General features: G+C 43.6%; 1 protein-coding gene across 5 annotated transcripts in view; it reads right to left on the minus strand.

Annotated features, from left to right (window-relative positions):
* Window positions 1-6: 6 nt before the first annotated feature.
* Window positions 7-24,543, minus strand: part of TRAF3IP1 (TRAF3 interacting protein 1) — a 47,377-nt gene continuing 22,840 nt past the window's right edge. For 3 of the 5 annotated variants that reach the window (XM_031554081.1, XM_031554080.1, XM_031554083.1), the window contains 6 exons: window positions 24,175-24,261; window positions 23,518-23,638; window positions 23,333-23,369; window positions 22,642-22,718; window positions 11,949-12,172; window positions 7-781 (listed from right to left, as the gene is read on the minus strand). In XM_031554081.1, the coding sequence (XP_031409941.1) occupies window positions 601-781; window positions 11,949-12,172; window positions 22,642-22,718; window positions 23,333-23,369; window positions 23,518-23,638; window positions 24,175-24,261 (727 nt within the window). In that variant the 3' untranslated portion in view covers window positions 7-600. Of the gene's footprint in view, window positions 782-9,361; window positions 9,780-11,948; window positions 12,173-22,641; window positions 22,719-23,332; window positions 23,370-23,517; window positions 23,639-24,174; window positions 24,262-24,543 lie in introns of those variants that run through there. The other 2 variants (XM_010713211.3, XM_031554082.1) reach the window with 2 other exon arrangements.

The raw sequence follows: 24,543 nt of genomic DNA on the forward strand, positions 1-24,543 counted from the left end.
AAAAATAAAAAATAAAAAAAATTCTAACCACATTTCTTCTTGTTGAGCTTGAAGGACAAAGCAATGCTTGGGAGCTGCTGCACACACTCTTAGAAGACAACTGACCATCATTTCCAGGCCTTGCCTGACATCTACTGCAGCCTGTGGGAGCTTTTCTATCAAAATGGTCTTTTGGGCAAGCTTGCAACTACACCACTGCATATCCAGCCCATAAGAAGTCAGTAGGAGCCTTTCCAGTGACCTCAGCTATCTGAGCAGCTGTGGTTCAAAGGGTTGATGGGGACTGTGGGAGAAGCCAGCACAGCTTGTAAAATACATGCCAAGTTTTATTTTAGTTTTCACTCCCTGCTCTTCAGGACGTCTTAGGAAATGAAATGCAAAAAAATAACACCAGGGCAATACTCGGGCTGTAAGATCAAGCAGTCAAAGTAATCAGGAAATTGTTTAAAAAAACCTTGCTTTGCTCCAGAAATGTTGTCTCAGCTTTGCTGAGCCATTTTTGTTTTCCCCAGCGTTAAAGGTAACATATCACTTGTCTTATTTGAATCTGTCCTCATTTCTATTACCAGAGCACTCTGGTTCCAAGCTGCCTCTGGGGCCTCAGACATGGCAAAGAGAACAGTCCCAATCCCAAAGCTGCCTCCAAATTATTGCTCCTTCTGTCCTGTGAAGACTTTCCAAGAGAGCTGTCCTGCTCATCGCCCCCACAGATGAATTTCTGGTGGCACAAGACTCTCTCATTTTGATTCCTGGCTTGGAAGCGCAGATGTCCAGCCTGCAGCTGCAAGAAGACAGGAAAAAGGGGCATGGGAGAAAAGGAGATCTGTTACGACCATTGTATCTGAAAAATGGAGAGGCTGAGGCTGGGTCTACCTGTATGGCTCCTGAGCCTCAGGCCAACCTGCCTGACAATCTCTCCTTCAACTGCTAGGCTCTCTGGGGCACTCTGCCTTGCGGCCAACTGCAAAAGCTGCACTCAACAATTAGTAGGCAGCTTAGCCAGTCTGCTAGATGATGCCTTGAGTCCTGTGACTCAACAGCAGCTGTTCCACCATCTCCTTTTCAAGCAGCTCTGCTATTTTGATGCCTTTTCTGTTGAGCAAAGCTGGGGTCATTGAACAGCCTTCGGCCTAGATCCACTTCAGGATTTCCTCCTTTGAGTCCAGTGGTAAGACTCCCTTTCAAATCCTGAGATTTTGCTTGCCTGCTTTTTGGATGTTAGCAGAAATGTTTTTCTGCCTGGCCAGACAAAACCCAGTGTCATGTCCAACACCTTCTTTCCTATTACAGCAAAAAAGCCTCAAGACTTCTAAGGCAATGGCCTACACAGGAATGAGAGCCAATTACATACAAATGTATGTGTCAGTGTTGATTAATGCCTGCTTTTGAGCCTGGGAACACACTTGGGGTGTCTGTTTCCATCTCCCAAAGCTTTGGAGAAGGCAGCTCAGAAGAGGACATTTCTTAAAGAGCTGCAGCAGTATGACAGTCTCATAGTGGTCTTTACCACCTGGAAACTTCAGCGCAAGAAACAGTACTGTCACTGAGCTGTTGAATCAGAAGTTGAGCTTCTTGTCCAACAAAAATGCCTGCTTGCCCTTGTGGCTTTCCCAGTCATGTCTGCAGCTTCAACAGTGAGAAAGGGTGTCAAAAAGAGAGCCAAGCTCCAGAAGACAGCCAGAGCAAATACTGCAAGTATACAGAGTTATGGGTGTCCAAAGCAGGGGAGGCAGAGACAGCAGGAATGCAATTTAAATATTGGACATGAGAAAGGGCACTTTGCACTTGCACAAAACACCTAAGAACCAATTTTCTGAGCAGGCTATGAGAGCGAGCTGGAAGTGAACGCCAGCAGCCGCCTCCCACAACCCACCTCTCAGCAAATTTCATCCTTAACGGGACACTGAAATCTGCACTTAATAACCCAACGCTTGCCAAAGTCAGTGTGGCCTTTTAACAGTGTGATGAAGCCTCCCACTCCCCTGGCTGTTTCTGCACAAGAGCCAGCAGGTGGCTGGGACCCGGCCCTGCGTGGCCACAAAGCCACCCTGTTGCAGGGCTTGGATGGCAGCAGACATGGAGGCCGAGGCCTGCAGAGGAGGTTCATGCTCCTTTCCTTTTGGGCTGCTGTCTCCCTACCGTGGCCCCCACTGGAAGCAGCTGGATGCCTTCGGGTGGTCCTGTTGCGCTCCAGTTGCTCTCCGCAGTTGCATACTGCGAGCCCGCAAGCCCCATGCAAATACAGCACATGATACTTGAGAAAGTGACATTTTAACATAATAACACATTTAACACGCGTTCCCACACAGCTTCTGATCACTCCTACCAGCAGATATAAAACACAGCACAATAGAACAGTATTTAGCTGCAAGAGACCCTGGTCTCTCACCCTCCGTTTGGCTCCTAAAGACAAGTATCCTATTAACATGGGTTTTGAGTTTACAGCCCTCGGTCTAACAGAGTTAAACATAAAACCAGCCCTTTCTTGACACTTCTGTGGACAGGAATGAAAAGCTGAGACCCAGGGAGCACTAAAACTGGAGGAGAACACCGCTCCTTCCTCCCTGATCAGCACAGGCCTACATGCAAACCACAGCCACTGTGTGGGGCCGTGAATTCCTCCTGGCTGCGGGGCTGGCCTCAGGCTCAAGCTGCTCCTCAGCCGAGCTGCCCCTGCAGCTACCAGGACCCCACAGGATACTGGGGCCACCCAGAGGGCATCCCCTGCTCTCCTCTGCCTTCTCCCATGCCATTTGAGCATGGCCACAGTCGTGATGCTGAAAACCTGTTGCTGTCCGAAAATCCCAACTGGCTCTTTTCTGCTCAGCCACTTCACTGCATCCAGGTTGCTCGGGATCAGGCACTTTAAATGTCAGTCTCTTGGTGCAGCCTCTCTTACAGCTGTCCCTTTGCCTGTCAGGATCCTTTTGTTTGGACTAGTGAAGGCCCAGCATGCTGAGACAGAGAGGTACTTTTGTTCAGTTCCTGCCTTGCCAGGAGCAACAAGAAGCATGAATAAAACTCTTAGCATGACCAGAAAAAATAAACCTTCCTGCTACATCAAGCTGCACACCCTGGAAAGGACTTTGCATCTTTGGCCAAGCTAAACAATAGCTATCCCTCCTTGCAGCCCTCTTATCCTCCCTTCTCTGAGAGTAACATTCATGGAAGAGAATGGCCTGCAAGAAGTGAGCACAAGAGAGTAAAACTTGCAGACGACAGGAAGAAAATCCCTCCTGCAAGAATTGCAGAGCAAAGACCAAACACAACTGGGTTGTACAGTGAAATACAACGCAAGTCATCTTGAAAGAAAGACAACCTCCACATCAGCTGCCAAAGAATTCCAGATCTTTACTAGCATATAAAAAGGGAGCAACATTTTTTCTTTCCTGCCCTCTCTGTCCTTCTCCCAAACCTCAGTGCACAAAGAGTCAGGTATGAGTCATAAGAAACCTGAAGAATCATAGAATGGCTTGGGTTAGAAGAGACCTCAATGATCATCAAGCTCCAACCCCCCTGCCGCATGCAGGGCCACCAACCTCCCTATCTAATACTACACCAGGCTGCCCAGAGCCCCATCCAACCTGGCCTTGAACACCGTGAGTAGTGCAGATGTGCTCGTTGTACTAAGCAGTAAGCTGGTCAGCATAGGTTCATGGGTGGCCATGAACCAAAGTGGCTATAAAAACAATGCCAGAAGAAGTGAGGTCTCAGCTTGCACCAGTAGAGGCTGGAGTTAGATATGCCTATGGAGAGCTTCCCAACCTCACTCTTGCCCATAGCTTTACAGTTTTCCTAAAGGCAGAGCCATTATTTCTCAGTATGTTTTGGGACTTTCCAGATCAAGCACCAGTGAGATGACAAGGTCTTCAGCTATTTCTGACAGTGTTGGCATAAAGTTAAAATGCTCAATTGTAACAGTTATTTTCAGGTCAATATACATGTGAAACCACTTAATCCTCAGACATTACTTATCAGAGCAGCTCTTTCATTTCTTTCCCATCTCTGCTTACAGGAGCTACATTAAAGTGAAGCATTACTGTGATGGTCAGTGGACCAACTTGAGTGCTGCAGAGAGAAGCATCTCAGGCTCTCTTGCCACTACTGTCTCTGCAGAAAAATAAATAAAGAAATAAAGAACAGTGCAAATGGTTAAAGGGTGCTTGTCTGGCTACAGGAGAGTGTGAGGAGAACTCCCAACATGGCTGCTCATTTACAAGCTGTCAGAGTCGCTTCTGGTTCTTACCTGTCCCTGTGCTCCACGCACTGATGCTGACCCAGGACCTACCTCAGATTGATTCCAGCTTCCAGCTTTGTAACGTGCACTGCAAATACCACCGAGATTATTTAAATTGGACAGGTAGACTTCCTTTCTCTCTAGCATAAAGCCAGAGCAGCTCTGAACCTCCTGCTCAAAGCAACTGTTTCTTATCCAAACAGCTTCTCCTTCGCAGACAGCCCTGCACTGCGCTGTGCATCCCCAGCTCCTCCCAAGCACAGCCGACTCTCGGTCTTCAGCACCAGCAGACACTGTTCCAAAAATAGAGAAACCTGAAAGTACAGAAGAAATTAAGCACCTCTAATCCAATGTAAAGCTGTTAGCCAGAAAATCGTCCCTGTGGCTAGGCTGCCAGCCCAGGAATTGAGAGATACTGTGCAGCTCCTTCACGCTGCTTGCCTTTACCATTTCCCATCCATTTCCTTTTAGACCAAGTCAGCCTTCTGAAACAGAAAGAGCTCTGTTAAAATATGCCTTTTCCATTAAATTCATAAAAGTCCTTCCCGTTTGTATCTGGTTGTCTGGAAGCGGCTCTTCTAGCAGATGCTCAGGAAGGTGAGTGCACAGGTCCTGGTTTCCCCACCTCTCACCTCTAAGAGAAAAAATCAGCTCAACTACTACTGCTACTCAATGGTTCTGCTAAAGGCCCAAGATGTGTAAAGATTCCCCAAAGGTTTCTTTTGGACAGACACTGGAACTGTGAGTGTGAGGAAAGCTGCCCTGCATCAGCTTACTGTGAGGCTGAGAGATCCTTAAGGAAGAAGCCACATCTGGGTTCTCAACCTCAATAGCAAGTGGTGGCTTTGGAAAAGTCATGACAGAAGCACTTGAGGGAGGGCCACCATGCAGAGGGGCTCCCCTACAGGGCCCAGCACCAGAATTTGCTGCTGAACTGCCTTCAACCAGGGGGAGAACTCTACAGTACCAACAGGCCCCACACATTCATTTTCTTCCTGATGCTCCTCAACTGCTGCCACAATCCAAACAAATGCCAAAAAGGGGAAACGACCTGGGAGGGAGAACCCTGCCTCGCAGGGACAAGCACACACTCCCCATGTCTGAACACACATTTCACTGTATATACAAAACCAAGAGCCTCAGTGGCCCAAAATAGAACCTAAGCACGCATGTGACCTGTAAAAGCAGCCAACAAAATCAGTTTTCAGCCCATTCCAGGGCACACAACAAAGTCAAGTCTGTGGGACACAGTGCAACATAAATTAACACTAACCCATGTAACCTCTGCTTCACAAGTAATAAATCTGAAGTGGAAGTTCTCTCCCTTTTCTTCTTGGTAAGCATTTCACTTCTGTGGCCGTCGGATGCAATTCGAGGCCTGGCTGCCATCGTCTCAGGTTGGGATTTGGGCAGTAAGGGAAGGAAACCAATCTTTTTTTTCATCGCATTAAATTAAACTATAAACTACACCTTTTAATTCCTTCTAATTAAATTTCTCGCTGGAAAACGGAAATGTTATTCCTTCGTATTTTCTCACCAAGCAGGGCAGGAAACGTGTTAGAGGAGGAATGCCTTGGCCAGGTGGGCAGCTCTCTGGGCACCGTGGGGGCTTTCTGAGTGCTGGGGATCTCTCCATGTCCAGCAGCAACCCAATCCACTAGAAATACTAGATGCACTCATCTTCACACTTGCTGAAGAGAAATAAAAGCACTGATTCTTTTTAATTTTTGAAGTGAAGCTGCTTAGGAGCTACTTTTCAATTAGCTTTCAATAGGCTGCATCCCCTAAATCATGTATGGGTTGGCTGGCTTCACAAATGCCAGGCTTTGCTCTACAGACACAGGATACTAGAGCTTTGCAATTCTAATGCATTTAAAAGTAATTGGCATTTTTCCCTCTTATGTTCCAAGATGTGCTCAAGGGAAGTAACCCAAGAGGCAAGAGAGCATCTTTGAGGCTTCACAACTATTCTGCCTTCATGGAGGAAGAAATCCTATACAGCAAATTGCAGCAAGGAGACAGCTGAAGAGCTTGCTATGGAGGAAGCAACAACTTGTCCCTCTCTCAGTCCTTCTGGCTTAGCAAACACTCTGTGCCAAAAGGAGTTTCCATCTGGTCTTCAGATCTCCTGCAGCACGGCAACACAGCACTGCTGAGGCCAAACCAGAGGTAGCTATAGCAAGATCAGGCAAGCAGGTCAATGGAGAAAAACCCAAATCTGACTCAGGGATGTGTGCTCCACAGCTCCACTGGAGATGGGATGTCCTGCATTACACACGTGAGCAGGAATTCCAGATTTCTAAGCTGAACAACAGTACTGCTGGTGTTCCTTTTTCCCAGGGTGGTGAGGATAATGAGATGTGAACAGTGGTAGCACTGTCTTCCTGAGTCAGCAGCCAGCCTGAAGCTCACGTTTGGTAATAGTCAAACCACCAAGCATTTACCACAAAGCCTGAAACACAAGCATTTGAGTGCCAGATCTGGCAAGAGCCACTCATTTGCAAAACTTAATTACACATCTGAGTACTTCAAAGCAGGACAGTATGCCAACAGAGCCAAAACTAGACTGAATTCTGCCACTGATCAAGCAGGTTGTGTTAGAGAAACTGCACTTGGAGAGTGCCAGTGAGGACTGACATTTTGGGGGAAAAGGAGCGTGCAAAGTCTGCTACCCAGAGCATCTACCTTCATGCTGGGTGAGAAACCAGAGGGCCTTCAGTGGATGGAAGAGATCTGTTCTTGTAGCTAAAGTGCAAACTGAAGGATTCCTAATTCATGAGTGAGACAAATCACATGTAAGTTCTGACACCAGTAACCCCACCTGCAGTGCACTATGAACACAGAGTGGGTCCAGAGGAGGGCCATGAGGATGATGAGAGGGCTAGAGCATCTCTGCTGTGGAGACAGGCTGAGGGAGCTGGGCTTGTTGTTCAGCCTGGAGAAGACCTCACTGCAGCCTTCCAGTAGGGTCCAGCCAACAGCTGAACCTTTCTGGCTGAGAAACACTCCCCAATCCTAAACTAGAAGCGTTTGCAGCCACCTCCTGACCCACACAAGAGAGAGGAATGTCAGGCATGTCATGAAGTACAAGTCCTGCTTCCCAGACCCGTCAGGCTCCATTAGCTCTAAAGGGGCCTGACAATGTAAGGGTTTTAAATCCCAAACCACTGCACTAGCAAAGTCTCCTTTGCTAATGAACCACTCCCAGCTGAAAGGCAAGCTCAAGGCATAGGCACTGTAGCATGTGCAAGAGTCACGAGCAGCTGGGCAGACACACTCATCCATATCTATTCTCACAGAGTCTCCCTTCCCCTTCATGAGGCACAGATGTTTATTTGAGCTACAAAGCCCAAAGCACAAACCTCAGAACTGGAAGTCATCAGTGGTCATGAAATTCTCCATGCCAAGACTGCGTGGGGCTGGACACAGCCTGGTCACATCACTGCATTCCCAGCACTGCTAAGGCAACGTTATCCTGCATGGAGAAACACTCAAACTGCATCACCAGTCCTGAGCTCTGGGGTTTGTGGTGGGCATCATAAACACCTTTGGCTGTGATCAGACCTGGAAGACAGTGGACAGGCTCCAAACTTGGGCGAGAATCAATGCACAGTTGCAGGATGTGGCAACAAAGAGCTCCCAGCAGAAGCCTTGCTTTTCTGGCCTCTACACAGAATCGGATCACAGAATCCTTAGAGTTGAAAGGGACCTCTGAAGGCCATCCAGTCCAGCTCCCTTGCAATGCACAGGGACACCACAGCTAGATCAGGGTGCCCAGGGCTTGATCCAGCCTCGCCTTGAAAGTCTCCAGGGACAGGGCATCAACCACAACACTGGGCAATCTTTCCAGTTATATCTAACCTCAATCTCCTCTCTTTGAAACAATTTCCCCTTGTTATATCACCACAGACCCCGCTAAAGAGTCTGTCTCCTTCTTTCCTGTAGAGATACTGCTTCACCAAATAAAAAATTGAGATGAGAATTCAAAAGCACAGAGCACAGTGTTATGTACTGTTCAGAAGGGATCAAACACTTCACATACTATCTTACAGTTCCGTGCTTGCTCTCCAATCTAACCAAAACCTCATGCAACAAAGCATCCAGCCCTTACAGCAACCAAAGCTAGCATGCAACTCCTAGATGCAATGTGCTGTTGATTACTTTGAGCTTAGAAAATGAATCACTTTTCATTCACAAAGCACTGAATTCTTTTCACAGTCCAAGTTCTGGGGCAGACTACCTCTAGGTGTAACCACAGGTGACTACCCAGGAAGGAAAATAAAATCATCCCCACTAACTTATTTAAACAAACATGTAAAATCCTTTAAAACGTTCATATTTGCGCATTAAATACTCACATTATTTGGTGGTTATCCTTTTAGGAGATTTTTTGAGGCCCGGATATCAGAAAAAATAAGAAAGAAAAAAAAAAACAGAAAAAGAAGGAAAAAGAGGACACTGCCATTTCATACATAATCCAAATAACATGGGAGTGGATGTACTCACACACTGTAAAAATCTTAAGGGAACAGCCTTGCAGGGGACTAAAGCATTCTGTGCTCAGGGCAGTGTCATATAGTTGTGTCTATGCTAACACACTTTGCAGATTTAGGAATAAGTAAAAACTACAAACAAGAGGTCATTAGGAAAACAGTACAGACACCTAGAGTTAAATAAAAAAAAAAAAAGAGGAATTATTATTCACGTACAAAAAGTTGCAGGAACATGCATTTGGGAGGAAACAGGTACTTAAATTAATCCTTTCCAAATGAACATACACAATAAAAATGGCATTAACACCTGTGCAGATAAAGTACTTCTGCTCCCTTACACGGTGATGCATTTTCAGTCCTTCCTAATAAGATTCCTGATAGCTCTGAAAACATGACATCATCTCCGTAACGATGCAAGGAACTGCAAGTGACACAAGGCTTCACCTCTTGTGGCATTCTTTTGTAGCTTACTTTCCAAGATTCAGGAATCACCTGACCTGCTCACGACAGCATGTTGAAAAGAAGACACGAAGGGAGGAAGGAGATGCATAGAGAACTGGCTCAGAAACAGTGCTCAACAGGCCATGGAGGGAATGAGGACATTGAAGACCTGGCAAGTGAGTAACAGCAGTTCACATTTAAACAAACAAGTTATTTTAATAGCTCTGCACCTTGAGCATTCAAATGGACATAATTTTATCCACAGTAATATCAACATCTAAAGATCAATGGTATTTTATATAACTCTTAGGCTCCCAGTCCCTAGCCACTTTACATCCCAACAAGGCATATCTTTACTTTTCTCCACTATTTGGTAGGAATTTTTATTTGGTAGGAATATCAGTCTATCAGTCCCAAGGCTTTTTTTTTTTTCCTCCCTTCTTCACCTTCTTGAAGACAAGTTTATGCTAAGTACCATCCTCCGGATTTTGTCCTCATTCTTTAAAATACTAGCTTTAACAGCACGAATCTTGTCTTGCTGATCTTCAATCAGCTGGTCCAGCTCAACCAGTTCAGCTTTTAGTGGTTCTACAGCACTGTCCGTGATGCTGAAAGAGACACAAAGTGTTGTGTCATTGGAAACATTATGCTGCTTCAGGTTACTTAAGCCTCCAAGAACGTACATTCAATACTTAAAAGACTACATAGAATTTAAGTTGTGCTCACCCGTCCTGAAAGAAAGTTAAGGATGAGAAACACAAAGACAAAGCTAACACCACAGAGAAGAACACTGTTCAGGAAAAAATCCCCCACAATTCAACAGCAAACAGTAATCTCTTGTCTAATCTAGCTTTTCTGTTAAAATCTCTGTGCTATGCTCATTTGCATATTCTGCTCCATCGTGAGTGTGTCAAGCACTTCTTTCACTTACCAGCCAAGAGCTGCAAGTGCCTGGCTCAGGGACAAAGTGGGACTTGATTGTGTGGGACAGAGCATAAGAACAACACCCACTGTTTACTGGGGCTCCTGTATCTTACAATGATGCACATGGCAACAGCCGTCCCTCCAGACCTCGCAACAGGCGTTTAAAGGGGAGAGAGGCACATTGCAGAGGAACAAATACATTGCTGTGGGGGCTGATGGCCTGCTACCAGCTATTTCCTACAATGAGCCAGCAGCACAGCACTGCCTGCCAGCAGCACCAAGCTGCAGCAAGTAGACATCTAAGAGGTAAGGTACAAGAAAACTGGCCCCTCAATAGCTGCTGGCAAGGGTAGGCAATTCCACAGTAACAGGAAATTTAATAAACAGGAATCAGATACTAATAACACCACTAGCACACTGATATATCTGAAGGGAATGAGACTGTTTGGCTCTAAAACCAGCGTGCCCCTTTCCGTAATGCTTAGCAGCCAGGAAGTTGATGGACAGAACTAGCCTGCTGTCATTCTGAATTACCCAGTCACTGTGAGGACTCATCAGCTAAAGTTTGCACCTCGTAATTATTTAGTTTTCTCCTCCTTTCTACACCATTGGCATAAATCACAAAAAATATCACTAGAAATTCTAGCATTTCCATAATGGGATCCTTCAATTGTCTTTCATAGAAGCAAAAAAAAAAAACAACCCACGAAGATGCATCCAAAGTCTACTACATATGGGAAGCATTGCCTTCTTCATGTCAGATACTGTGTGATTCTTCCCTGAAGGATGTGACAAGCCATAGCACTACACTGATCTGATGAGGATCTCACAGCAATCCCTGCTAAGTGCTGTAATATGTTGCAGCAGTGGAAGGGAGCTGAGTGGCTCTGCTGGAGTGATGCTGGTTCCCCTGTGCCTGGGGAAAGGCAAGCAGATCAGTGCCTCAGTTTCTCCAGCTGTAAAATAAAGCCCAATGCCATTTCCTTTCTCTTTGCAGAGGTAGTGCATTCTAAGCCAAACCACAGTTTAAGAAGGTGCTATGTAAGTGCAAGGAATTAACATCATTAAGCTTTATATGTGAACCCAAATCCTAATTCCTACCCCAGCCCCACTAAGCCAGCAGCTGTAAAACTTCCAACAATTAACACACTGCTACCTACCCAGATAAAACTCAGCTAAAAATACCACTCAGTGGCATACTTGCTTCTGCAGGAATTAAATTCATGGAGCAGCAAAGTTACCTACATTGGAATCCATGAAGATAAAAATCAATCTTCAGTATCTGAGATCATTTTTAAGATCAGATTACATGGAATTGGGATGGTAGTTCTATTTGCAAGGAGAATAAAAAGACATACGAGCGAGGCAAGTAAGGCTGAAGCATCCCTTTCTTGGCTTGATCTCCTTGGGCGTATTACCTTCATTCTCCTGGCTTTCGGATGTTGGTTTCAAACCATGCACAGACAACAGCTGTTACTGACACCATTGCAGAACACACAAATTTCAGTGGCACAAAGAGAGCAGTTTGTGATTTAGGAACTCAGAACCTACCAGGCCTACTAACCTGTTCCTCCCCATTGCTCCACATGTATTTGTGATAAGAAAAAATAAAGCAGAACGTTAAGACTTCTCATCTCATCTCAACATGTGCACAGCTGCTGCCATGAACATCACATGACATTAGCTGGAAGGATTTTAACATTTCAAAAAACAATTCTGACTGCAAAGAAAATTCTCCAAACCACAGCAGAGACTGATGCTAAATTTGCATTTTATAGTGAATGAAACTCTCCTCTCTGCTAGAAACAGATCTGTCACAAGAGATAAAGCAGACTTTCCCTGACCACGCTCACCTCTGCTCTTTCTGCAGAGCTTCTGCATGCTGTCTGTTCTCATGCCGCCACATCTGCAACTCATTCTTCATGGCATCCATGTCTTCTTGAACGTAGTCCATGATCCTGCCAAGGGTAAAGGCACTGCGGCACAGAGTCTGAATAGAGTCCCGAAACTTCTCCATTTCTTTGGCTACCAAGTCTCTCTCTTTCTTCCTCGCTGCTTCTGATAGAAAAGGCTTCTCCTGACAGAAAGGATGGATAAGGAGAAAAGCATCAAGACGAGGAAAAACGTTTGTTGTACACAAGGTGTCAAATGAAGAATACTTTAGACACTGCTAGCTATGAGGAGAAATCTTTTACACAGTGTTCACAGTTTGAAATGAAAGGGAGAAGAATGAAGCAACAGTTTAGAATCAGATGAGCAGAATGAGTATCATATCCAAGCCACCACTGCTAAGGAGAACAGCTACAAAACTACAATAACGTTGTCAATATTCAATTGCTTTTCAGATCAGGAGCACTCAAAATTAAACATAGTATTTGATCCCATTAATGACCTCGTCATCCTGATGTTCTCATCAAGATCTTTCCCAGAGCAGTGGGTGTGAAGGGAGTATTGGAGGGAGACCTCCTCGTTCTGCCTTGTTTTACTTCAGTGTTTTTCTATACATTGAAAGGTAAACAGCTTAATGTGGCACCATTAATTAATTAATAATGACACCACTTTTGTTATCAACCTGCTACTGGCACTGGCTGCCAACTGAGACAGAGGAGGTTTAGGTTAGATATTAGGAAGAAGTTTTTCACAAGGAGGGTGGTGAGGCACTGGAACAGGTTGCCCAAGGAGGTTGTGGATGCCCCATCGCTGGATACATTCAAGGCCACGCTGGATGTGGTTCTGGGCAGCCTGGTCTGGTGGTTGGTGACCCTGCACATAGCAGTGGGTTGGAACCAGATGAGCATTGTGGTCCTTTTCAACACAGGCCATTCTGTGATCCCATGATTCTGTGATTTTATGTCCACCCCATAAATCACACATCCATCTACCCATCCTCTCCTTGCATGCTCCAGCTGTGTACTCTATGGGGCACAGCTGGACTGCCCCTGCATCACTCCAGTACCTGGCACAAGGACATTGTGGATTGGTGTTTACTCAATACTGCTGCAAGTCCCAACCCACCACACTGAAAAAAGGACATGTTCAACTCCAGAGGGTAATGATTGTAGTCTCTGAACTGAGAGGGTGATGATTATGGTCCCTGAAAAGCTGGAGAAGCAGAAGCATCCCTTTTCACGATATTTTGCACCAAAAGCATCCATCGAAGCTGCTCAACACAGGATTCTGCTGCTGCCTGGGAGCTGCACTGGATGCTCCACAGTCACCTTCCAGTGCAGTTCTCCAAATCACTCCCTTTGAGATGCTTCACTCTCACTTCTGGCTGTATCTAGAGTCTCTGCTCCTAATGTTGGCCCTAGTCATAGCATTTCACACCGCACAGCTAAAATAAATGGCAGTTATTCCATACCTTGAAATTAACAGTATTTGTAAAACCACGCAGGCTGCAGGTGTGCCCTCAGTCAGCTGCAGTACTCAAAACTAATCTGGTCCTGTGCACACTTCCCTCATGTGCAGCCTGCAGACCCTGTGCTCAGCCTCCTGAAGCATCCCAGCTTACTGCAAGTTTAACACAGGGAAAGTGCATGCTACAACAGCAAAATCACCAAGAACAAAACGATGCCATAAACAGAGCCAAATGACCACATTACTAACACTTCCTAATGACCTTATTCCACAAAGGCCTTCCTGGAAACAATAACTGCCATTAAAGAGAAGCCCGCTGTTCTTCTCCCCCAGGTAAAACAACCAGATTTTTCTTTCTTTCCAAGAGCCCCGAATGTCTAATCCCCAACCTGAGTTCTTCTTTAAGACACATGAAGCTGTACATTAAGTTTACTTAAAGTCATTTCAGTCATCTAATGTGTGCCAGAAAACTAGAAAGGTCTTTCTTTCATCCCAACCATGGGATCAACCATCTTCTAAGCACAGTTCCTAGCAGCTCTATGAGCACAGAGATGACTCTGTGCTTGTGCCTGCTAGGACGCCATGCCTACCATGCTGTCCCTTACTGCCCTCCTACACAACTGGCCTGCCTTCCTGTGTGAGCTGCAGGCTGTTTGTTCAGCTGTGTTTGGAGGCAGCAGGGACCACTGCCAAACACATTTCAGCAGCCCTCTGCTTACTGATGAACTCAGATATATATTATTCTAGAAAAATACTTCTAAAGATTTGAAGACTGAGATTTACTTGCATCTAATGCTTGCGTTTTACCACACACACAGCACATGGAAACTGCAGGGCTTCTGAGTTTACTGTGATTTTATAATGTTGAAGTTGTTTAATAAGGAACTGGCCTGAAGTGACAACTGCTGGTGAACTCGTGGCCTTTGCTTCCTAAGTCAATTCATGAGTGCTGGCTAAGCTGTTAAAAATAACACTCATCTTAATTCCTTCTCACTCGACCTGTGCCTCTCTCACAGAAGCAGGTGTTTCATTATGCTGTATTACACAAAACTCGTTGTTCTGTCACTTCCCACAGCCATCCGTGTGCTTGCTGTCCCTTACAGCACACAGATGAAAGCACTGATTTTTGACTCATTTAATGCTGAGAGCTGGTAAGCACCCACCTTCAGAGCACAGCCACCCAGGGCTGAGAGGATACTTTCAGTCTCTTCCTTAGCAAATCTCTAAGCACAATGCCAACAGCATCCCAACTGGCTTTGTCAGACTCCTTTCCCTTTATGCCTTGTCCCTGAAGGCACAGATCACAGGGCACGTTTCCTTGGGCATGGTGTACATTGGACACTGGTAAGACTTTCTTTCCTGGAAATATTTTGTTTCCTCACTAACTTGTAACAGTATATGAATGGATCTGCAACCTCACACACTGCACACTCTCTACTGTAGCTTGTTTTTTCCAGACAAGTTCTTGCTACACGTGCTTCCCCAAAGCCACAGAGAAGGCTTAGTCTATGGGACCCTATTTTCCACATCAAACCAGGAGGTTATCTATAAAGAAAACTAGAGCTGGAACAACCCAAGCCCATCAAAAAAAAAAAACAAAAAAAACCATCTTCGGTACAGCAGCAGGGCAGGGCTGTATGATATTCAAGAGCTTCCCAGGAAGAAGTTCTGCTGCCCTGTTTTCCACCCTACATGCAACAAACCTTCCCACTTCCCTTCACCTGTTCCTAAGTAGTTTCAAGTGTTGAAATACACAAGCACTAAAAGTCTATTAAATACTACTCAGTCTTTAGAATGCACATCAACAGGGTGATTAGAAAACTCCGCAACTCTGAGACACAAAACCACACCATATAAGTGACGTAGGAACACACAAAAGTATTTTGGTATGTCCTCCTTTCAAGGAGGAACACTGAAACTCCAAGCTCCCGAAAATCTCCCCAACACCTGAGGGCACAGTAACTCACCTGGCACACCACCATTAGCTTGAGGAGGGACAGACAGTGATCAATCCTTTCTTTCTTTTCACACTACACTTGGTGTGCAGCTTACAGAAAGCTGAAGTACTCAAGCTTCACCAGATATCACTGATTAAAGGCAGTTAAGGGAGGAAAAAAACCAAACCCCATGCTGTCTGTTCTGCTTAGTAGTTACTGTTATGGGTTAAAATCTGCACAGGTCACCCTGAAATTACTAAGAATTATGGCAGATGGTTTATTACAACAAGCAACGTGGGTGGTTGGAGTCCTGAATGCCACCTTTGCTCATTCTGCACAAACACGAAACAGGATATATTCAGCTTTAAGAAAAATGCCAGAATCAGAATTGTTCCAGCCTATTTAATTAGGTCATACACCTCAATGAACTCTCCTTTCACAAAAGCCCAAGAATCAATAAATTATCCCCGTGTAAAAAGACTGTATCACTTCTGTAGGCCCAATACACTTCCTTTCCTTCATGTTTTTCGTAAGGCACCAAGATAAATGTTTATTTTGGATTCCTGGGAAACAGTCTGCCTTTCCCATTACCTCAATCTGAACGGAACACAGCATGGACTCGAATGCAGGGACCTAAGAAATTAAAAAGCAGAAATTTTCTCCTTAATCAATGAAGGGGAAATTATCAACGGGGTTCCAGAAACCGCCAGAATTTTACCTGTGTTGAATTTACCCTCGTTAAAGCAATTAGCACAAATGTTACAGTGTGCACAGCTCCATAAAGTGGATCGTTCACAAGACATTTACTTCCAGCATCCATGCTGCTGAGGGTATGGGAAATGCCTGGCATGCATGGAGTTAAAGAGGTGGCATGGCTTCCCCCCACCCACCCTGCTTGAAAAATTCACTTCCAGGAACAGCATTTGATTACTTTTATATAGCTTCTCCTTTGTTTCCATTTTTTAAATTAACAGTTTTTAAATATGAAACAAATTACAACAAGCATCCATCAAGCAGTTAATAGTTTCTACAGCCCCTTTTAACCATTGTATTATGTCCCATTATGGAAACAGACCCGAGTAATCATAGTTTTATTGAGCTATACCATTTCCCTTCTACCTTTTTCTACAGTTAGGACAGGACAGAAACTTCATTTTGGACAAGTAATTTTGATACACTCAATGCAAAAATAACAGCGTGGGCTTTTTTACTGTACAAAATATTTTTTGATCATAAAGGGTGTTTTCTTTTCCTGGTTTTTACAGAGCCTGCATTTTAAGTATATGGTAACTATCCACTAGGGATCACTGCAAAAAAGTCCTCCACAGTAACAGAGGGGAAAACAGTAAATGTTAAATCATTTCAAATGAACAGGATGCTTTTTCTGCTTATGCCAGGCATCGAGTTCAGCAGCAGGCCAAGGCAGCAGAAACACCATGTTCTGTACCATTAGATTTACCAGAGTCTGACCTGTTTCAGACCTGGAAGACACAAAAAATAGGATGGAATTTTCAGACATATGTAAACGTCCCACCTCAGCTCCCTGAGCTGGCTTGCCTTGCTGCAGAGAAGCCAGTTTGCTATTCACCATGCTGAGCAGAATCCTATGTGTCTGACCACACACACACACCAAGAGACAACTCCAGTATCAACTCATCTGAAATGCATACTGGGTGCCAGTCCTGCCCTGCTTTCCCTCTCTGCTCACTCTGTGGCCCATGGTTTTTTCTGTTGAAACAGCATCCCCTTTTCCATTCCAAATGAATTGTCACACATGGTCCTCCAGTTAGCCAACTGCTTTCACACCAGTCTATGCCCCAGCAGAATGTCTTGGTCAGATCCACTGATAACCTTCTTGAAATGTATGAACATCATCTGTAGCTCTCCTACAACAGCTGCTAGCACAGCATCCTTTCCTAGGGATGGAAAGCACAGCTGTCTCACTGCACTTCTACATACAGTTTCTGTTTAACATATCCATCTGCTGTCTCTTTTTTTATTTATACTATATCCACAGGAGTGAACATTTTGTGTAGTATGCAAAGGCCACAGAGCACAGCAGCCATTATACCAAGAACATCACGAGTGATAAAAGTTCCATTCTACCTTCACTGTTTGTAAGACAATTAATCGAGGACCACTTTTTTTTATTATTATTATTATTTTTTTTCCTCCTGGTAATAAGCAGGGAAACTCAAGCATTAACTACTCAGTTCAAGCTCCAACAACACCTGACCACCAGCAAACTGCACAGTCCAGTTCTGTGAGGAACTGCATGCTTGCATCAAACATTTCCCCCTGCACATCTTCTCTATAACCATTGTGCTAACATCACATCACCATAGCCAGAGCTGTTAGACAAAGACAAAAGCCCTTGTGCAGGTAATTCCTATTAAATCTCACTGTCAGCACTTCTTACAACATGTGACCTAATTGCAGCCTTTCAGTACCTAAAGGGAGCCTATAATCAGGAGGTGAATCAACTCTTTGAAAGGGTAGATAACAGCAGGACAAGGGGAAATGGTTTGAAGTTGAGGGAGGGAAGATTTAGGTTGGATGTCACAGGGAAGTTTTTTACTGTGAGAGTGGTGAGGTGCTGGAACAGCTGCCCAGAGAGGCTGTGGGTGCCCCGTCCATCCCTGGAGGTGTTCAAGGCCAGGTTGGATGGGGCCCTGGGCAGCCTGCGCTGGTATGAAATGTGGAGGTTAGTGGCCCTGCCTGTGGCAGGGGGGTTGGAGCTTAGTAATACTTGAGGTTCCTTCCAACCTGGGCCATTCTGTGATTCTGTGAACTGGTAGGATGCTGAGCCTCTTTGAAACACTGACATGATGGGAGATATGAATACAAATGGTTAACACATCACATTACTGCTTGCACTGACTGGATGTGGACACAGGGCTGTGCAGCTGGTTGTTTAATGCACAAAATCAATGACCTGAAGAACTCTGAACAAATAGAATCAGCATTGATTGTATTTGCTCTGAGCTTAGAAGTACCTACTTGATTTACAGCACTTGTGATTGAAGTTAATATTATCCAGGTGCTAAGCTATTTTAATATCACTTGTTACTAGCACAAACCTCAAATCTGTTTCTTCTCCAAAGCCTATATTTGGGAAAGATGGGAATTCTGTGATCCCACTTGCTTCAACTATTTAATAACCTGCCTACACTTTCCACACATCAAATAAATGAAGTGGAATACAAAATGTACCATCTGTTTCTTTCTCTGTTTAACATAAGAGGATTAGACTCTAAACAAATACATTTAGGAAGTCTTTTTAGGAATTTGTTAGGCTGAACACAGCTAATCAAGGCAGCAGAAACCTTGTGTATTTCCAGACTGACCTTTTTGTTTGACCTGAAAATTGTGTATATTATTTTAAGTTTCTGCACATGCAAAACCTACATGATGAAAGTCCCTGTCTTTCTTGATTTTCTTGGTTTTTCCTTTATTAAAACTTCTTAAAAAGCACAATGAAGGTTTCAGGCAAATGTTTTTAACACAAACAAATACTCTTCTGCAATCAGCAGTTACAAGTAAAGGTATGGAACATCCCCAAGAACCCACGAATGCTACGTTTCCATTAAGTATTACTTCATCAGCTTCTGCTAATTTCTAATTGATTAATCCACAGTAATTCGGGTAGAGCCACCGATCAGTTAATTGCTGCATTAGATGTTGTAAAGCATCAGCCAAAAGATCCAGTGCTTGGATTATAGATAACTCCACTTCCCTCTTCATCTTCTGGCAGAAAGACATGGCTTTAAAGAGTAGTGAATATAGCTGAGAGAATATTTCATTTATTTTATATGCATTGAACAGTTTAATAAAACCAGGGCAGACAAGCATTCTTACTGACAGACACACAGATCAACCTCAGGTATAATTTCCCAAAGAATTATTCTTTCAAGTTTTCACTGGACTTGTAATTATCTTACCCAAAATACAATAATCACATTTTACTCCACAAAACAAAAATGTGCAAAACACATTTTGGAATACTGTTGCATGCTGATGTAGAAGATATTTCTTCTGGAGAATTTGATGGAAAACCAATTAAATGAAAGAGCTGAGAGGCTGGGGAGAAACAGTCAGGTCTCAGACTGATGCTGCTCCCAGCAGACTGCACAGCCAGACCTGGCACAAAACCCACAGCTATTTAACACAACATGTTGGCCAGCACTCACAGACCCATTCTCACAGTCCCATGGACAGAACAGAACTTGGTTACACTTGCAAGCAGAGAGCACTTGGCAGGAATAAACCGCCTGAAACTCTTCTTGCTTTTTAATTACTTTTGCTGCATCTTCCCAAAGAGATCCCACAGACCAGTAACTGTTCTTTCCCAAACTGCTGGTCTGGGGTCTCATGTGAGGTATGCCTATCACTGTCTTCTGTCAGAAGAATTCAGCAGTCTCTCAAACTCGTGTTTTCTGGGCTACATCTGTCAAGTCCCAGTCTCTGAGCAATTTTAATAATCTTTTCCATTGATTTTTCCTTTGCTGTCAGGAAAACTGTGCTTCTCCTTTCTGGATCACAACAACTTCAGCTTACAAGGGTGGATAGTGATAGGACAAGGGGGAATGGTTTTAAACTGAGACAGGGGAGATTTAGGTTAGATATTAGGAGGAAGTTTTTCACAAGGAGGGTGGTGAGGCACTGGAACAGGTTGCCCAAGGAGGCTGTGGATGCCCCATCCCTGGAGGCATTCAAGGCCAGGCTGGATGTGGCTCTGGGCAGCCTGGTCTGCTGGTTGGTGACCCCGCACACAGCAAGGGGGTTGAAACTAGATGAGCATTGTGGTCCTTTTCAACCCAGGCCATTCTGTGATTTAATTTGTAAAGCATTAGCAGCAAGAATATTAAATGCAGCAGCAGCCAGCTGCTTGGATATGAGAACAGATGATATTCAGGAGCTTACTGCTGCATGCAAATTTTCACGTGATGGAAGTCAGCAGGTTTGTTTTTCCAGAATTAGTTGTCTATTATCAGTGCTGCTAACAAAGATCAGTGCTTCAAAAGAAGCAACAAAAGGCAAACAAGGACAGAATGAGTGTTTTAGAGACTGTGAAAATAGGCAGTGGGACTAAATGATGACTGTACAAAGACAAAGAGGCCGATGTGCATTAAAAAAAAAAATCTAAGGGGTTAAAAGGGAATTGTTTTATTTAGTGAGCTACATGTATTCAGGGGAGAAAAAGGAAAAAAAAGGAAAATTTAGTACAAGTCCCAGAGGAAACTTCCAGAACATGAAACCCATGAGGTTTTCTAAATGCTCCCCATTGTTCCTTTCTGTGCCAAATGCTCACTTGACAGGACACAATACAGCACAATATAGCCTGCAATATAATTATGTACTGGCAGAAAAAAAAAAGTCTAATTCAACTGCTACTGCCATTCCAAAACTTAGTCTGGAGATTGATGATTGAACAGCACCACCTAGTTATTAAACTAGGAACAGCTGTATCCCTTGTTCTCACAAATGCCAGCTCAACACATACTCCAGTAATAAGCTTTAGAGCTACTGCATAAACAGAGCAATATTATCTCTAAACCCTCCCTTTCTCCAAACAGCTCTATAAAGACAGAACTTATTCAACGTCAGACACTCATTAGAAATAGCCAGGAGCATTTAAATGATCACTGCATGGGCAATACAAGGTGCAGCTTTATAATAAATCATTTGTAATTCAATTCAGCAAGTTGGATAAAACTGTATCTACTCAAAATGGATTATGAGCAGAAAATGAAAGCTTTCCCATTTTAAGAATTATTTTTCTTCTTTAATCTCAGCCCACGCAATACATGAAAGGAATTTTGGACTGCCAAGCAGGCCCAGATCTCAGGCAACCCCAAGCCTGAGATAGGAAGATGCTTCCCCATGGGTTTGATCTACCTTCCTCATTCCTCCATGTGTTGGGGAAGGAACAAAAAGGCTGGTCTGCATGACAGCATAACTCAGTACCACTAAAGCATTTGGGAGTGTCCCTATTTAAGAGATTTGTTGATTTCACCCTCCCAAAAATCACAATCCTAACAAGTTGTGTCATTTTTGCTGCAGATTGCCAGAAATAATTATGAAAGCATACAAGTTCTAGATAAAATCTTTTTTTAAAAAAAAAGTCTACTGTCTACCATAAGTTTTAGTCCCTTAGGGACTTGTTTTGTCCAGCTGTGCACTTTACTCATAACCTATCATAATGTCGTCACTCATTGCCAAGAACTATATTCATTAAAGTAACAGGAGGCCAAAAAGTGGTCTAGGCTTCAAAAGTTTGTCCCAGTTTCAGAGAGGTATTTGAAAGAGTTTTGTTAAAAGCTTAGTTCTTAAGATCTGGGTTGCAGCACCTAATAGAAGTGCAGCATGCCACACCACATCTATCACTAATACTGAATAAATACTGATAATAAATACTGATAAATAATACTGAAGAGATATGCAAGTAGAACTGAAGATTTAAAAGCTCATGAAAAGCACTTGCCTCTCCAAAATGCTATGTACCTGTTTGTATTTTTGTAAAAGCGCTCTGAACTGCATTCCTTATCTAAAATGTTCCCAAAGGGCCAATGATGCAAAATGTTCTGCCTTTTGTGCCTTCTTGCAACATGAGCTGTGTAAGGCTAAAAGAGCAATAGCTGTCCAGTTATGGAAGGAATACATGAGTATATTTTGCTTTTGGTCTGTGATTGCTCCTAGAATCTCTCTAGACCTCCTTCCCTCCCATTTCCCTATCCCAATTTCTGGATGGGGAAATGAAATAAAATCACTTTCTCAATTCAGTCTAGAAAGCTCAAGTATGCTAGATTTTACTAAGGTAACATCTGGTGATATGGAAATACTTACTGTACATGGTTAACTGCAGAGATCACTACTTTTTATAGGTAAACATAATGACTGATGGTTGATAGAACCAGAGGACAATTAGGATTGAAACATTAATTATGCAGCCACATAAATTAGGGTGTGTCCTATTGCATCTAGGGCAAGGCTGAAATCAGACTGTTCTGGAAACAAACAGGCTAAAGACGACTGCTAAATGCTATACAGAACTAAAAGCACAAATCAAGAAAGAAAGTACAACACAGAGAACGTAGAGGACTGAAGGACTAATGCAGGTAAACAGTAGAACGTAAGTATAACGTAGAAAGGAGGAGTTTGATCAAAAAATGGAAAGAAAAACAAAGGAAAAAAAAAGGTCATAATTACAATATTTAATAGTCAGAATTCCTTTAGGCCATTTCCATCTTACCTTCTCTGTCGTCTTTGATGATTTTTGTGATGCTTCATAATCCTTTTTTGTTTCTAGGATTCTTTTTACAAGTCCTCCTGGAGAAAATGAGGATATTTCTCAGCACTGTTGTTACAAAAATATTATTCTAAACATTCAAGACAATAACATCAAAACCAACATGAACAGTGTTCCATTATATTTCGGTTACTGAGATACAAGATATTTTAAATTTATTTTTCCAGTGTCTTATCTCCATACACATGCACATGTGTATACAGAGATAGTAATTTGTTAGTAATTTTTTGATACAGAGAACTAAGCCCACCTAAATAATATGCAATGTGGCCAGAATGGACTGAAAGCCCTGAATCAGATATCTGAGGTCACAACTAAGCATAAACATTGTTAAGAACCAGACCATCCATTTGTCTAGAAGGTTTTCTACAACTTGCCTTGACTAGCCAATCCCTTCACCTATCTCAGACAGACATACAGAAGGTATTTGACATCAGCTGTAAATCCCACTGCTCAACTATGTAAGACTTCATTTGAGAAATATTTGCCTTTCTCTTGCAAAGTTGCAAGGTTCTGCGCCCTAACGAGATATTTTGCTGCTGTATTCCTCATTTTAAGTGCTTAGCACTTGGTTTAAATGTGTGGTTTTATTCTATATGTATATGCATACAAATATATACAAAAGCAAACATACCATGCTTTTCATCCTCCTCCAGATCCACTTCTGGCTCCTATACGTGCAGGGAGAGAGCTTTAGTTGCAAAAATTTGGCATTGCTATGATATAAAACTATTCAACAACACGTCCAGCTAGAAGCTACTTAAACAAGCAAGTTACAAAGGGTAGGAAAGGGTTCTATAATTTGTAACATTAACAGACCATTTCCAGCTCTGGCATTTCAGGCACTGGCAAGGCTGCCTCCACCACAAACTGGTCATCATCATCATCAGAAGCCTGCCGGTCTATGTTCACATTTGAGACTGCTTTACCACTACTGTTCCTGAAAGAGATAAAACAAACATGAAAACCTATTAGGTTTTTAGGTCCAATCCCATTCAGATCCATTCCATCAGATCCATTCCATAAAACAAAGCAGCACACCAAATTCCTTCATTGCCATTACTTCTGAATACACTGCTTTAGTGCTTGGCACTTACTTGATATCACCTGCAAGACATTTTGGCCATAAATTCAAAGGGCTGCTTCAGCCTTTTTTGAGCACGAGATACACTGCATGCCTTACAGATCTCTTCTTCTGGTAGTTAAGATTAATGTCCTAGGCTTATCTGTTTCAAAGTTCCCAGTGGCAAAAAAAATTAAGTTGCATCTACCTTTGAACTTCCTGATGTGGCCACTAACTGTAACTTCTAATTAACACCTGGATTTGCAGAAAGGCTCAAGTTTTCCTGCCTGAATCAATGAACAGTAGGGTGATCCCTCCTGATACTATTCACTGGCACAGGGTGCACATAAAATCTTAAAATACTGTGGCATAAGAACTAACAACATCTTTTCTGCAACTCCCACACTCCTCACCTTTCTGGAAGCAAGGCCTCCATGCTCTCTTGGCGTTTTACTACTCGGGGTGGTGCTGGCCTTGCACTGCTGGGACGGGGAATACGTCTGCAAGAAAATCACAGAATCACAGAATTGTAGGGGTTGGAAGGGACCTCTAGAGATCATCGAGACCAACCCCCCTGCCAAAGCAGGTTCCCTACACCAGGTCGCACAGGTAGGCGTCCAGGCGAGACTTGAATATCTCCAGAGAAGGAGACTCCACAACCTCCCTGGGCAGCCTGTTCCAGTGCTCCGTCACCCTCACCGTGAAGAAGTTCTTACGCACATTCGTGCGAAACTTCCTATGCTGCAGCTTATGTCCGTTTCCCCTCGTCCTGTCTCCACGTA

The sequence above is a fragment of the Meleagris gallopavo genome, chromosome 7 (assembly GCF_000146605.3).
Source record: "Meleagris gallopavo isolate NT-WF06-2002-E0010 breed Aviagen turkey brand Nicholas breeding stock chromosome 7, Turkey_5.1, whole genome shotgun sequence".
Taxonomy (NCBI): domain Eukaryota; kingdom Metazoa; phylum Chordata; class Aves; order Galliformes; family Phasianidae; genus Meleagris; species Meleagris gallopavo.